Source organism: Canis lupus, chromosome 18, assembly GCF_048164855.1.
Source record: "Canis lupus baileyi chromosome 18, mCanLup2.hap1, whole genome shotgun sequence".
Taxonomy (NCBI): Eukaryota; Metazoa; Chordata; class Mammalia; order Carnivora; family Canidae; genus Canis; species Canis lupus.
The window spans coordinates 10382314-10399320 of record NC_132855.1 but is presented as its reverse complement, the minus strand read 5'-3'; the positions used below and the strand labels follow the sequence as shown (position 1 = coordinate 10399320).

Below are 17007 nucleotides of genomic sequence, written 5' to 3'. Positions count from 1 at the left end.
ATTTTTTTTCTCTCAGTGTTAGGAGAGAACTGTAAGAAGCGACACAGAGAACAAAGGTTACATGAAAGCCTCTCCTTTAGGGAAGGCTTGAAAGAAAACTTCTTGACATATTTCTCTCTCCTTCCCGTATTTTGAGTTACTTCAGGGCTCTGAACTGGGACCAAGGCCTAGGGATTCAATCGCAGCTATGATCATGTTTGTCAGAGGTCTGACTTATGTCATTCTTTTTTTTTTTTTTTTTTAAGATTTTATTTATTTATTCAGAGAGAGAGGCAGAGGGAGAAGCAGGCTCCCTGCAGGGAGCACGACTTGGGAATTGATCCTGGGACCCCGGGGTCGGACCCCGGGGTTACACCCCGAGCCGAAGGCAGATGCTCAACCACTGAGCCACCCAGGCATCCCCTGACTTATGTCACCCTCTTCAAAGAATTAGTGTGTGAATTTATTCATCCATAGTATTGCTTTAAAAAATCTTTTTGTACATTAAGCTTATGCCTTTATTTTACTTCTTGTTTTGAGTGAAATGCTTAATAAGTTTCCTCTATACATTTTCTTTTAAATATTACAAAAAGTTATAAAAATTTTTCTCCAAGCACACACTGGTTGCATTTATTAACTTTTGTGTATGCTGTTTTATTTCATGTATATTCTAAATTGTTTGTATTTGTATATTCACCTCTAAGTTCGGGGATTATTTTTCTTTTTCTTTTTTTTTTTTTAGGGTTTGATTTTTAGGCTCCCAGATGTGCAACTCTGATAATTGCAAACTTTATTAAATTCTTATCAGAGAATTTGATTATCATAATTTCTGTTTTGAGAACTTGTCAGTGTTTTCCTTGTAACCTGCCGTGTAACTTTTAAAAAGACTGCTTGGACATTTGAAAGTAATGTGTAGGGAATTAGCGTTTGGCCTATGAATTATATTTAAAAAAAATGATAGTTTTTTTTTATGTATTCAGTAGTCCAGTTCTTGGCAAATAAATATTTAGACTATCACATGTGCATTAGGACGTGCCTTCTATTAACCTAAAACAGCTGTGAGCCATTTACTGCTTTGAGGTCCTGACTTACATCTTCTGTAAAGACAATGATCTTGGAGATTTCAATGCTAAGTTGATGGAGTAACTGCTGTGCGTACAATGCCTCTCTGTGCGGCCAGAATAGGAAGGGCACGGAAAGACCGTGGAGAAGCCTGCAAAAATATTGCTTTGCTTTTCAGAAAGGTGTTAAATTGACTCTTTAGTATATTCCAAAAGCAATAGGCCTTATGAGGAAATGAGAGGATTTAGGCGAAGCCTGCTCTTGAGGTATCTTTTGATGGAATTTTAATAGAGAATCTCAAAAAATTATTTTGACAAAATTCTGCAGCAAGAAAGGAATTCAAACATTTTATCTCTTGCAGTTCTCTGCTCAAAGTACCTCAAGATTTTTCACTATTCTGACTATATATATATTTTTAGAAACTCTCAATTCTCTTCCCTTCCTTACATTTTTTTTTTCTATTTCCCGACTATCTAAATGCCTATTCTCTCTAGACTGCCAGGGCTTCTCTACTCGTATAATATTCCTCTTCTGTGTGTTGACTGCCAACTTCTCAAAAGCCCACCAGAAAACTTGGTTAAGCTAAGTCACAGCTGTAGATGTACTACAGTAGGGGGGATAGAACTTCCCTCAAATTTTACTAGTGAGATCTCAAAATGGGGAGATTACGAGAAGGTATTTCAAAGGACCTGGGACCTGGGATGTATCACTTTAGGATGGATCTAACAAGAAGGGGGAATTTGGGACTAGACAAGATGATGTAATATGACATAATAGCCTTGGATCAGTGGACAAAACAAAGTCACAGTCTTGAAGTTAGTCTTGATGACTAAGCTGTCTGGACAGTTCACGGTCTTAATTTCTAGAACGGTTACTGCAGCTAGGTTAATTTTTGCTCAATCTCAGTACTGTTTAACCCAGGGATGGAGAATTAGGTCACTGTATAAAATGTGCCCCCTCCCCAACTTTCTTGCTGTTACAGTCATTTCCTTTTCACTCTCAAGATGTTTTCAACTCCTCTTTCTCTTCACAGCCATTTCTACCCTTTTCCCTCAGAAACATGAAAACAATTGAGGATGGAAAGAACTCTTATGAGTGAGAGGACTATATCTCCTCTCAGAAAGGAAGACCTCTGAATAGTCCCACCAATTCTAAAAATAATTCATTTTCCCTCTGACTATACTTGTTACTCTGTTAGTCTTTTCCCCACATCCTTTTCCTCCTCTCTCCCTGCTTCTCTTCATGGTTATATTCTCTACATGTTATTCTACTCAACTCCACTTCACCTGCCCAAAACACCCACAGAACAAATGAATGGAAACTGGGCAAGAGGGGAGAGTATAACGTAGGTAGAAAATAGTCATGAATAGTAAGCACTCCTGGAAGCTTTTTAAAAGAGTTCTTTTTCGTAATGGATTCCCCTTTCCCAGTTTTCTATCTTGGTTTTTCTTGCAGATGATATATGAAAGTAATTAGGAAGACTTCCTTGTTATAGAAGGAAAAGAAAAAGCCAAAACACAAACTAATCCCTGAAAGAGCAGCATGAAGATTGTACTGAAACAGATTGCAGTATCATTGTCGTGGTGTTATTTATACATTTTCCAGGAAGCTGTAGAGGGAGAGTAGTAAGGCAGGAAGCTATTGCTTTATCCTTATTTCTTATACCCTCCTTCCTACTCCCATTTTTAAAATTTTGAAACTTTCAAAACTGTAGAAAAATTGAAAGAATGATATGATGGGCACCTATATCCCCATCACTTATACTCAACTATTTAAACATTTTTGTAGGATACCATACCATACTCTAGTAGTATGTAGCCCTAAATACTTCTGCATGTATTTCCTAAGAATAATCACATCTTACTTCATAGCCACAGTGCACCTGTCACCATTGTCATTATGTTGATAATTGGTGGGGGTCGGTATAGATATTGGGCTCATTTCTCTATTGCACATGTAAGATACTCTACTAAAGAAGGGCTTGGTTCTTTACATTTAATTTATAAATATAATGGGAATTTCAAATTTGTCACTCAAAGAGTATTTAAGAATGATCTTGTCTCTGGAAATAAGGCTTGAGAATATTTTCCTGGTGATTTTAATACTCATGTCTCATTTTGAAAAGTGAAAGCCATTTTTTACTCTCCACTCTTTTCTCTTTTTTCCCAGCTTTACTGAGGTATGATTGACAAAAGATACATATTTAATGTGTACAATATGATGATTTGATATACATAGATATTGTAAAACAATTACCGCCATCAAGCTAAAAAATTCTGCATAGCAAAGGAAACAATCAACAGAATGAAAAAGCAGCCAGTGGAATGAAAGAAAATATGTGTAATGAATTATTTTTCTAGCTGTAGTTCTCAGATGGTTCCAAGGTCACAGCATCCTGAGCAGAAACTCTCCTTTCCCTAAGGCTCAGAGATCACTAATGGGATGATTATACACACAAAAAAGAAGAGGTTGAAAGACCCCTGGAGGGTGCTAATAGGAAGAAGTTGAGAAGATGACGAGGAAATTACTAAATAGGCATTGTTAGTGAAATATAGGGACACCAAGGAATGCTCACTTCCCAGGAGGCAACTGAATGAAACATATAAGGGAGAGAATGAAAAGCAGTATCAAATTGTTGAAAGGTCAAGTAAAATGAGGGCTGCGAATTGACTGGCATATTGGAGTTTTCAGTGACCTTGACATGCAAGATTGTAGTTGAGTGGTGGGAATCAAAGCTGGAGTGGCTTTGGTTTCAAAGGGAAGAAGTAGGGAAGAAACTAGAGACTAGGTATGTGAGCAATTCTTTTGAGGAGATGTTTCATAAATGGAGAAGAGATCTAAAACAGGGACTAGACTACAAGGGAACAGGTGTCAAGGGAAAGGTCTGTTAGGTGGAAGAAACTATAGCGTATTTATATACTGATAGGAAGGATTAGGAGATAAGGAAAAAATTGATGACATAGGGGAGAGGAGTCAGTTACTGGAAGACTTTCCTTGACTAGGTTAGAGGGCTTGGATCTAGTACACGTTGGACATAAGATAATTCTTATGTACATTTTTTCAAGTACTTTGTACTGCAGTCTAGATGTATTTTCAAATTTATCTTCCCAGTCATGAATTTAATTTTCTGAAGTAGAAAAGTGCATTTTAATTACTTTATCCATAAGAACAGGAAGGAAGCAGATTACATAGATTCTTATATTCTTGTACATTCTCATTAGATTGAAAGTCATTGGTTGAGGGTGAGCATTAGGAGAGGGTGTAAAAGGTTTTGGAAAGTATGAACTCATCTTTTAGGAAGGTGAATAGATGAATTGGATAGATATAGTGGGAAAGGAATAAAGATATGCTGTGGTTTGGAGTCTGGACAGCATTTTTATCTAGGACATCTCTCCAGAAAAGAATAATGCTCTGGACAAAGAAGGCAGAAGCTGCAGCAGTGTGAGAAAATTGATGAGAATTTTGTTCTTGAAGGAAAGAGTAGGGTTGGGATGATCTGAAGGGAAAATAGGTATACTTAGTACTCCCATTTTCTTCTGTGATCTTGGATATAAGATTTGACAAGAATGAAAAGAGTGGAACTGGAAATCCATGTTGGAGAATGTCGGAAGAACCTTACTTATTCTCACGCCTTGGAAGCTGAGTTTGGAGATGCACTCTCTTGTTAGGGTCCTTAGGTTCTTTATGTGTACTTCCAGTTAGTTCAGTGATGGGTAAATCTAGAAAATTTGCATTGGGGGATTGGATCCTACCCTCTTTTTAAGCTCTGAATAGGACTAAATAAAGGCCTTGTTAATCTTGTTATTAAAAATGCATAAAAATTGTTATAACTTCAACATAAATGCGAGGTCAAACTAATGTGGAAAACAAGTTGAATCTCTTTGATCATGTACACTCTTCAAGATAGACACTATTTTTCCTGAATTTGGTATATTTCCTCCTGGTGAATCTGACACCCTTCCCATTTTGTCCTGCCCAGTGAAAGTTCACATTCTATAATCTGTCCAAGTGCGTATATATCAACATGGTTCAGAATGGTGTTTTGTGTATTTGAAGACCAATATTGAGTAATGAGCTGATTAGCTGATTATAGACGAAAAATGTATATAAGGTTATCAAATCTGTCAAATAGAAACCGGAACTTTTTAACGGTGGACATGGTAGTCTTGGCGCAAAGCAGAGCTGACCCAAAGACAATTATTTTTAAAACTATACTAACAATTTTTTTTCTATAGAAACCTCTCTTAAATACCCTACATTAATTAGGGTAGACTTGCTTGTGCTAACTGACATCACTATTTCAGTGATCTTACACAACAGAAATTTGTTTCTTACTCACTAATCCTGGGAGGAAGTTCAAGTTGGGTTTTGTTACCATTAGGGTCTTATAATCATGAACATCCCACTGGAAGAAATAGGAAAAGCCTGGAATTGTTCACAAGAGGTTTTAAATGTCAGGTATGTTACAATCACTTTTAATCATAGTCTGAGTTGGCAAGAACTCAGAAACATGGTCATAACCTAGAAAACATAAGTCAGTGATATTTAGGGGAAAAGAGGAAGATGGTGTCTGTGAACTATTTGGTCTCTGCCATACTCACGAAGGAGAGTGAGACTATGTGAAGATAAGTACCTTAGTGAGGATTTTGTTATCAAAAGCCATTTGTGAGGGAGTTTCTCAAAGTATTACTTTTTAAAAGATTTATGTATTCAAGAGAGATACACAGAGAAGTAGAGACACGGCAGAGGGAGAAGCAGGCTCCCTGCAAGGAGCCCGATGTGGGACTCGATCCTGAGACTCCGGAATCACATCCTGAGCCAAAGGCAGATACTCAACCACTGAGCCATTAAGGCATCCCTCTTAAGAGATTTCTAACTTTGAAAATGTTTTTAACAGAGGTTTATTCTTATGTTTTAAGGAGGAAAATGGGTAGTGTGGGAGGATGGTTTTTGCTGGAAAGTCTGTAATTTGGCTCACTTCTTTCTCTTGGATTTAGTGGGAGTGGAGAGAATTTATAAGATATCAATGAAGGAAGACCCAAACTGGCAGCATAGATGTCTCCAAATTATTGTTTTTTTTTAAAATTTGAGGTATAATTGTCATTTAACAATATGTTAGTTTCAGATGGGCCACATAATTCAGTATTTATATACATTGTAAAATGGTCACTACAATAAATCTAGTTAATGTGCATTGCTGCCCAGTTAAAATTTTTTCCCTGTAATGAGAACTTTTAAGATTCTCATTTTACCCTGCCAACCCACCATCTTTCCTCTATATCTGTTAGCTAATATTTTTTTTTGTTTTTAGATTCCACTGTAAAGAGATGACACAGTTTTTCACTTAGCATGTGTAGTCAAGGTCCATTCATGTTGTCAAAAACAGGGAGATTTCTTTCTTTTCAGGGCTGAATAACAGTCCATTGGATCTATGCGGCCTATTTTCTTTACCCATTCATCTGTCAATGGACATTTAGGTTGTATCCATGTCTTGGCCACTGCAAACATTGCCGTAATGAACATGGGAGTGCTTACATCTTTTCAAATTACTGATTTCATTTTCATCCAATAAATTCCCAGAAGTGGAATTGCTAGATGATGTGGTAGTTCTATTTTTAATTTTTTGAGGAACTTTCATACTGTTTTCTATCGTGGCTGTACCAGTTTACATTTCTACCATTAGTGCACAGGGTTTCCTTTTCTCCATATCCTCATCAACACTTGTTATTTCTTGTCTTTTTGATCTTAGCCATCCTAACAGCTGTGAGGTGACATCTCATTGCGGTTTTGATTTGCATTTCCCTGATAATTAGTGATGTTGAGCATCTTTTCATGTGTCTGTTTGCCATCTGTATGTCTTCTTTGGAAAAACGTTCAGATCCCCTGCCCATTTTTTATTTATTTTTTTTAAAGATTTTGTTTTGTTTTGCTACTAAGGTATATGAATTTCTTACATATTTTAGAAATTAGCCTCTTATCATATATATGGTTTGTAAATATATTCTCTCATTCAATAAGTTGCTTTTTTATTTTGTTGATTTTTTTTCTTGCTGTGCAGAAGCTTTTTACTTTGATGTGGTCCCACTTCTTTATTTTTGCTTTCACTGCCTTTTCTTTTTGTGTCAGATCTAAAATATCATCACCAGTACTGACATCAGGAGCTTATTGCCCAAGTTTTCTTCGTTTTATAATTTTAGGTCTTATGTTCAAGTCTGTAATCTATTTTGAATTAACTTTTATGTATGGTATAAGATAGTGGTCCAGTTTACTTTTCTTGCATTTGGCTATCCAGCTTTCCCAACATCATTTTTTAAAAGATTTTATTTATTTGACAGAGAGAGAGTGAGAACAAGAGACAGAGTGAGTGAGCGAGCACGCGCACGCAGGGAGAATGGCAGAGGGAGAGGGAGAAGCAGACTCTCCACTGAGCAGGGAGCCTGATGTGGGGCTCAATCCCAGGACTCTGGGATAATGATCTGAGCCGAAGGCAGATGCTTAACTGACTGACCCACTCAGCACCCCATCAGCACCACTTCTTGAAGAGACTGTCCTTTCCTTGTTTTATATTCTTGACTCCTTTGTCATAAAGCAATTGCCTATATTTGTGTATGTTTAGTTCTGGGGTCTGTTCTGTATCTGTTGAAATGATCATATGATTTTATTCCTTATTTGGTTAATGTGGTGTATTACATTGATTTGCAAATGTTAAGCCATTTTTTCTACCCTAGTTAATCTCATGGTGTATGATCCTTTAAATGTATTGAATTCAGTTTGCTTACATACTATTGAGGACTTTTGCATCTAGGTTTATCAGGGATATTGACCTGTAGTTTTCTCTTCTTTTGACATCCTTGAATGGTTTCATTATAGGGTAATACTGGTCTTTTGGAATGAGTTTGAAAGTGTTCCTTCCTCATCTATTTTTTAGAAGAGTTTGAGAAAAACTGGCAGTAATTATCCTTTCAATGTTTAATAGAATTCACTCATGAAGGTTTCTGGTCCTGCCCTTTTGTTTGAGAGCTTTTGGTCATTGATTCAGTCTCTGTGCTAGTGATCAATGTATTTAGATTTTCTATTTATTGGGATGCTTGGGTGGCTCAATGGTTGAAGATCTGCCTTCAGTTCGGGGTGTGACCCCGGGTCCAGGGATCGAGTCCCACATCAGGGAGCCTGCTACTTCCTCTGCCTGTGTCTCTTATGAATAAATAAAATCTAAAAAAAATCTTCTATTTATTTATAATTCAGTCTTGGTAGGATGTATGTTGCTAGGAATTTATCAATTTCTTCTGGGTTGTCCGATTGTTGGCATATAATTGTTCATAATAGTCTACTATGAGTAGGTTTGCTTTTTCATTTTGCTATGTAATGCCATTCTTTGTCTCTTATTAAGTGTGTGTGAGTGAATAATGTAGGTATAGGAACCCCAGCTTTCTCTTGGTTTCAATATGCATGAAACACATTTTTCCATCCCCTGACTTTGTCATTGTGTGTCCTTAAGTTTGAAGTTAATCTCTTGTAAGCAGCCTAAAAATGGGTCTTTTAAAAAAAAGTCCAGGACCTCCTGGGTGGCACAGTCAGTTGAGCAGCAGACTCTTGGTTTTTGCTCAGGTTGTGATCTCGGGATTGTGAGATTGAGCCCTGTATCAGCTGTGTTCAGTGCAGAGTCTGCTTGAGATTCTCTCTCCCTCTCTTTCTGCCTCTCCCCCAACACTCATACTCTCTCTAAAATCTTTAAAAATACGTTAAGCTGATCTTTTGATGGAGAATTTAATCCATTTACCTTTAAAGTAATTACTGGTAGGCATGTCCTTATTGCCATTTTGTTGTCTTCTGTATGTTTGTGATTCCTTTATTCCTTTCTTCTCTTGTTCCCTTCCTTGGTGATTTTCGGATTTTCTTTAGTGCTATACTTTGTTTCCTTTCTCTTTATCTTTGGTTTATCTAGCATAGGTTTTTGCTTTGTGGTTACCATGAGGCTTAGATACAACAACGTATTTTTATAATGGTCTATTTTAAGTTGATAACAAATTTAAACACATTCTAATGACCTACATTTTTACTTTTCCCTCCCCACGTTTTATGGTTTTGATGTCACATTTTACAACATTTTACATTTTTATCTTTTATATTCCTTCACTAATAATAACTATAGCTATAATATTGCCAAAATTTTAGCTTCATACTAGCTTTATAAGTGATTAATCTACCACCTGTTCTAATATTGTTCTGGATTTTAAGTTCTTTATTTATTTAAGCAATCTCTACACCAAACTTGGGGCTTGAACTTGTGACTCCAAGATCAAGAATTGCGTATTATTCCTAAAGAGCCAACCAAGCACCCCTAGATTTTACTCTATATTTACCTTTACCCGTGAGATTTGTACTTGCACATTTTTCCCTGACTAATTGGTGCCCTTTTATTTCAGCTTAAAGAAGTCCCTTTCACATTTCTTGTAAAATTGGCTTAGTCATGATGAACTCCTTTAGCTATTCATCAATTCTACGTGACAACTTTACCAGATAGAGTATTCTTTTTTTTCCACTGTTCAAAATGTATTTAGTTTTTAGTTGGTAGGACAGATAGTTGGTTGCATTGTCTTTTTACATTATATGGCAATGTACACTATATTCTGACATACATAGTACACAAAATAAGATCCTTTAGAAGAGTTATGCACAATATATGCAATATTGAATTTATATATTGGATCCCAGGATGTGACTGAAGAAAAAAAGATGGACTAGGCATGTTGGGTGTTGGGGTGAAGGAATCAGAAGCTACAGAACACAGTAAATACACATATGGTTTGAGGAGTAACTGCAGCATATAGGACATTGGCAGTGGTGCCTGTGAGATGGTGAAACTATATTACATTAACCAATTTAGGACTACACAAGACAGGCATCATCCAGCATCAGGATATAGCTGCAGGGTTTTGTGAACCATTCCCATTTGTAATGTTAGGAAACTGATGTTTTTCTTGGGCCGTTTTAATATTACTACTTGAGTAACAGGTCAGATAATAAGAACATACACAACCTCCAACTAAAATCTTGTAGTCTAGACAGTGATGTGGTACATTAGAAAATTTTAAAACTGCAGCTCCTTTTGGATCCCCCAAAGTGTATCTGCACCCTTCTTCAAACGGGCCTCTTCCTCAGGAGTCAGAGTCACCTTCACAACATCGGAGATTCCTTTCTGTCCCAAGATGCAAGGAACAATAAGGAAGACATCATCTTTTATTCCATAGAGACGCTTAATCATGGTGGAAATTGGATGCACCCGCCTAAGATTCTTCATTGTACTTTCTGCCAAATCTGCCACAGACAGTCCAATGACCCAGGAAGTGTAGCCTTTCCATTTGATCACCTCAAAGGCACTGTCAACCACCTGTTTGTGAACCTCTTTCCACTGTTCCTTGTCTGCATCAGTGCCTAAGTCAGGGTGCAGATTCTTCAAAGAGACACCATCAACATTTACTCCACTCCATACAGGCACACTGGAGTCACCATGCTCTCTCCAAGGACACACCATGACAGCTTAATGGGTGAACTCCCAGCCTTTCTCCCATTCAGTAATGGAACCGGGCTGAATCCAGATTGCAACCACTTCCAATAACACAGTTTTTGGGAAAGCCACTTATCTTCCAAGTCACATAGGTCAAGAGATCCACTGGATTGGAAACAAGATATCCACTGGATTGGAAACAACAAGCAACTTGAAGTTTGGGCTGTATTTGACAATATTAGGAATAATGAACTTAAAGATGTTCACGTTACACTGGACCAAATTAAGACAACTTTCTCCCTCTTGCTGATGTGCCCCAACTGTGATAATAACCTGCTTGGAGTTTGCAGTCACATTATAGTCTTTGCCAAAGACAATTTTTGGTGTTCTAAGGAAAAGGCTGCCGTTGTAGAGATCCATCATCTCTCATGACATCAACAAATCCTTCATTAAGATACTGATGACATGAGCCATGCCAACAGCACCAACCCCAACAACTGTAATCTTATTCTGGGGAATATGGTCTTCCTTAAGATTCTGAATCGGCTGATCCTTGAGAGTTACCATTTTAGACTTAAAACCAAAAGGAATCGGGAGTGCACATTGGGCAGCAGCAGCATGCAGGGTCAGGTTGGGACTTGGCAATGGTGGCTCTGACTCCCAGATAGAGTATTCTTGATTGAAGGATTTTTCTTTCAACACTTTGAAGGCCAGAGGGAGTGATATAATATAGTCAAAGTTTCTGCTAAAAAATCTGATGGCCTTAAGGAGTTCCTTGTTTGCAATAAGTTGCCTTTTCTTGCTGCCTGTAAGACTGTCTCCTGATCTTAAACTTTGGCATTTTAGTTATAATGTGTCTTAGTGAGGGTCTCTTTGGATTCATCTTCTTTGGAACTATGAGATTCCTGGATCTGGATGTCTGTTTCCCTCCATGGGTCAGGAAATTTTCAGTCACTAATTCTTCAAATAAGTTTTCTGCCCATCTTTCTCTTCTCCTCCTGGGACCCCTATAACATGAATATCAGTCCACCTGATGTTGTCCCATGAGGCCCTTAAACTAGCTTTTTTTTTTTTTTAAATCCTTTGTTTTTCCTGTTTTGGTTGGATGAGTTCCATGACCTTGGCTTTGATTTCATTAATCTTTTCTCTGCCTTATCTAGTCAGCTGTCGAATCCCTCTAGTTTGTTTTTCAGTTCAGTTACTGGATCCTTCAGCTCCGTGACTTCTATGTGGTGCTTTATTATATTTTCTCATTGTTGAATCCTCAGGGTGTTTATGCATTCTCCTGAGTTCAGTAAGCATTTCTATGATGCACTATCATTTCTTGCTGTTTTTAACTTTTAACAGGTAGATCATTTATCTCTCTTTCATTAAGGACCTTTTTATGAGGTTTTATCTTGCTATTTCATTTGGAACATATTCCTGTTTCTTCGTATTCATGACTCTGTTGGTTTCTATGCATTAGCTGCCATCTCTCCCAGTTTTGAAGAAGTGTCCTTGTATAGGAGATGAACCTTATTGTTCTACCCTTCTCTATCTCTTGGTTGTCTCTCAAGACTTGGTGATTGGCCAAGCCACCTATTTTATTTCTAGTGGTTCCCAATATTTAAAGGTTCCCCTAGACTTGCATGGTTCCTGGGGGTGGGGGTGGGTGGGGAATCTTAGCCTCTAGATTCAGGCTCTTTGGAAGCAGAAACTCTTAGGTGGCAGCTTTTAAAGTAGGCAAATGTGTACAGTTCTGTGGGACCACAAGTGTAGTCTTACTGACACAATAGCCAGACAAGGTAGAAATGTCCCCTGGGTGTCATTAATAAAAATTAGAGCAACAGACAAGCATATACATCCCTTTCTGGGAGTTGCTGGAAATCTGGAGTGAGAGAAAGTGCAAAGATAGTGTGCACCAACTTTTATCCCCGTATCCCTACCTCTTTAGGCCCCTAGGTCTATACCAGACAGTCTGCTTGCCCACTCATGCCAAAGCTCCAGGAATCAAAAAGGCCTCTTCAACAAAATAATGTGGTGTGTTTCAGTCCACTGTATTGTGGCCTGGGTGGGGTAGCCAGATAAGAACTCACTTTCAGATTGTTACCAGAGCTAGGTGCTCAAGAATGTCCCCTGGGCAGCAGCCATAAACAAAACAAGGCACCAGACAAGCATATAGGCTTCTGTCTGGGAGATACTGGCACTTTGGAAATTGTCAAAGAATATAAAGATCATTCCTGCCCTCTGAGGTCTCTGGGATGTGTATTTAATTAGAAACTTGGCCCTCACATTGCAACCATGGAGATAAACGAACAGGCCTTTTTCACAGAAAGACTGGCTCCTGGGTCTGGTGCCTCTTGCTGTGTCCAGGGAGTGGTAGCTGATGATGAACTCTTTCTCCATTGGTTAATATTAGGTGATTGTCTTATCTGGTAAATAATAAGTGCACCAATGATTAAGTCTGCCTAGAGTTGCATTTTTGAGGTGGTAACTTATAAGCTGAGTTGTTTGACAGCATCAAGTATTAACTCTGCTGGTGATGTGTTAGATGGCTAGAGAATATGAAATCAAATAAAGAGCATTTATCAGCTTCATCAGGAATCGTACAAGTAGTGAGTAAGGTAGCAAGGATGATAACCAGTTTGGTAAACTGTTAAAATATCCAATTTTTCTACACTGGCTGGTAAATAGTAGCTATTCTCACAGAACTTCTCTATTTGTTTTGTCTGCCCTCAGCAGTACCTCCAAACCCCTCTTCCGTGGTCCCCAGAATTTGCTATTTTCTAGCAACTAAAAGGCCAATGCTCTTACACACTCACTAGTTTACATCTAATCCCAGGGGATGCAGTCAAGAGACAAGTTACAAGCCTTGAAATACTAATGAGTATTCAGTAAACTGGAGTTAAAGGTCAGAGCATGAAATACATGCTGGGGAACAGAGAGAAATGGAATTGATAAGGGGCCACCAACAGATTTTAGGCAGATAATTTTGACCAACCTTAGTCTGTAAGTACTCACTGCTACTTGCAGACTGAGCTGCTACATATAGTGTTTAAGGAATTATTAGTAACAGCTGCTGTTAAAATGCCTATGGGTTTTTACTGTTACTCTCTAAATATAGACTTGCATGAAGGAATTTACCTCTTTACCTATGCAGTTACAGGATATATTATGCTAACATTACCCCGCTTTGCAGTTGGTGATTTCACTTTTACAGATGTAAACATGAAAATCACTGGGAAGGAAAATAAAACTTGGAAAAAAGTCAGTCACGTTTGACCATTTCACTCAGAACATTTCACATAGTGGCTGAATACTGATAAATCAGTTTATTCATCAGTGTGAGCAGGCAAGAGATCACTCAGAAGTTTTGATTTAAAAGGGTCAATAAAGAAGGTTTATTTATATGGAAGTATTGATAGAATTGGTTCTCCTTCCTTTAAATTCCTTGCTTAAAAAAAAAAAAGATATTCCTCATTAATGAAGGTATGGGTTAAATGATAAATACTCAATACAATACCTGAGCAAATCAATGTTTTATTTTTACATCACAGTTTACTGTTCTTCCTAACTGGCAGTCACTGCATTGTATATACCTTCAATTCCAATATAATTTCCATCACTGTATGTTTCTTCATGTTCTATCTTAAGAGTAAATGATATTACTGAATTACTTTCATCAAATACTAATTTTCATAGTCTTTCATTAGCAAGCACCAAAATTAAAACCCAACAATCGATGGGATAAGTATACATAACAAATTCCCTGTCAGACATGGGAATAAAATGTTCATATTCCCAAAGGTCTGCATTTTTTTTGGCATTACACAATAGGGTATTACAATTAAACATAAAATCAGTTGCTATTTAATACTGTTTAATAACGCAGATCACTTCATTTGAAACAAGCTTTGCCTTTTGAAGGTTCCTCCTTCCCATCCCTTCTACAATGCTTCCCAATGCCGCAGCTGAGGGAGCTCCATGCCATCATTCACTCCTCTTCTCTCTGAACTGGCAAGCGCTCTGGAGGAAGAACAGATTCCAACTTCTGCCAGCGCTCTGGCGGCCACAGGATATGTGTAGCATGGGCATGCAGAAGTCCTAGGGAAACCTGAACCCATGAGAGACACAAAGAAAGCAAGCAAGGAATTATTTTATCAGAATTATCATTAATATCTTAAAAACAGAATTTGATCCAGGTCTGATAGATGATTAAAAATAGTTAACATTTATACAGTACTTTTCTAGGTGCTTTATGTACCTAAATGCCTTTAAATTCTCACAACCATTGGAAGTAGGTATTACACTCATTTTTCATATAAGAAAACTAAAATTGAACTGGTTAAAGATCTTGCCAAAAGTCTTACAGCAACCGACTGGTAGAGGCTGGCTTCAGGGCTGAGCTGTCCAACCCCAGGGTCTGCAAACTTAACCCTCATCCTCAATAATCAGTTTGCATGCAGCCAGGGAACACAAATCTGGTTTGCATTCTCAGAATTTCCTATGGAATTACCAGTATTTTAGACACTTTACTTTGTGGATAAGTCAGAGACTTTTTTTTTTTTTTTTTTTTTTTTTTGTATAAAGCATTTCCCTGCCTACTGGCCAAGCAGCAAGAGTTACAGTGAGACTAAGTAAACCACATGGAGCAACACAGAACTAGTGCTCACAGAGGGAGGTGGAAAACTAAGGGAAAGAGCAATGGAGAATAGGAAGCAAGGAAAAAGAATAAATATGTGCTAACTAGCTACTGCAGGTTACTGCAGGTTCACTTTATATTTTCAAATGTTTTTCCTATAAATTGGAGGTCCATAGAGATTAACATACAAGACTGCTTTCATTGAAGTTGTTTCCTAGCATATGCATTCAAGGAGAGACTCAACTGCATGTCCAGGGAGGGACTCTAACAAGAAAACTAGAAACACATTGATTTGAAAAACAAAACCAACTTCACAACTTGGAGTACAAATAAAATAAGCTCAGGGGCCCAGTAAAGGAACATTACTTTGGAAAAAAAAAATCAAACATACAGAAAATTTGAAAATGTGGGGGGCGGGGGGTGGAGGGAGCAAGCTCTATTCACCCAAACTCACTAGTTATTTACATTTTGTTGCATTTGTTACTTTTCCCTTGTGTGTGTGTCTGTGTACATACTTTTTTTAATGACCCATTTGAAATTTGCTGACATTCTGAATTTACTCTGAATATTTCCACATGTATCTCCTCAGAAGTAAGACTCTTTCCTACATAAACATAATACATTCTATGTAAGATATTATTGATACAATATTAACATATAGCCAACATTCTAAGTTTTTCAGTTACAATAGTGTCTTTTATAGCTATTTTAAAAATTCTTAAGGGTCAAAAATTGCATCATAATTGTTGTTATTTTTGTTCAGACCTGTTGCCTTGTAAAATGTCCTACATTTATAATGGCTTGACTTTTCCCCTCCTAAATAGATTCAAGGTAAGGGTTCTGGGCAAGAACACAATGTACTTGGTAATGCATTCTTCTTATTCTCTCATGTCAGAAGACACAAAATACCTCTCCCATTCCTGTGAAGTTTGGTCACTTGATTAAGGTGTTATGGACTAGGTTTCTCTACTGTAAGCAAATTGTTTCCCTTTTATAATTAGTAACTAATCTGTGGGGTGATATTTTGAAATATGTAACTATCCTGTGTCAACATTTCACATAAAATAATTTCACGGTCTCTCAAGGAAGCTGGTTTCTAAACCATCTAATGAGTTTAATATCCATCGATGATCCTCCCTGAATCAGTTATTACATCGATGATTATAATAGTGAGTTTCCAAACTTATTATTCCTTTTATATTTATTCGCTGTTATTCTTCTCTAAAGTGATTCCCCTTCCAACCCTGAACGCCTCTTTTAATATCATTTTTTTTTAAAGTCTGTTATGAGTTCTGGGTTCAACATTGCAGACTTACTTGTACCTGTTCAGCCTGAGATCAGACATCTCGTTAAGGAGGCTTGGGTCTACTCAGGAAAGTATTTAGAAACCACCACCTGCTACTCTATGTACTCATTGCGCCATGGGTGTCAATATTCAAGGCCATTTCAGAGAATAAACAGAAAATATCCAAAACCCCAGGGTTTTCCCTCATCTTCCCCCATTTGATATGTCTATCTTCCTTCTTCCAGAGTGAGCACTCTGGCTCCCAAACAAAAATTTACTGAGTAAAAATCAAAGATTCTTTACAACTATTTTAATCCCTACAGTAAAACTCATTTTAAGGGTATATTTATTGGAATCTGACCTTTTTTCCTCCACAGTGTAGCTGTGTTAAATACTGTGTGGTTTGTTTCTATTTGTATTCAATTTTAGTGTGCTTTTGGGATCCTTTTTGATGAAATGTTATTGTTAAAGGGTGAGGTAGGCAGAAATGCCCCTTGAATACACACTCCAAAGAGGTCCATATCCCAATCCCCAGAAGGTATGAATATGTAG

General features: G+C 37.5%; 1 protein-coding gene and 1 pseudogene across 5 annotated transcripts in view; both read right to left on the bottom strand.

The window, feature by feature from the left end:
- Positions 1-10076: 10076 nt before the first annotated feature.
- Positions 10077-11134, bottom strand: LOC140609441 (L-lactate dehydrogenase A chain pseudogene; annotated as a pseudogene).
- Positions 11135-14048: 2914 nt separating this feature from the next.
- Positions 14049-17007, bottom strand: part of IMMP2L (inner mitochondrial membrane peptidase subunit 2) — an 847197-nt gene continuing 844238 nt past the window's right edge. For all 5 annotated transcript variants that reach the window (XM_072783444.1, XM_072783441.1, XM_072783451.1 and 2 more), the window contains one exon: positions 14049-14642. Coding sequence is in view for 4 of the 5 variants with exons in the window: in XM_072783441.1 (XP_072639542.1) it covers positions 14523-14642 (120 nt within the window). In the remaining variant the exon portion in view is untranslated. The remainder of the gene's footprint in view (positions 14643-17007) is intronic.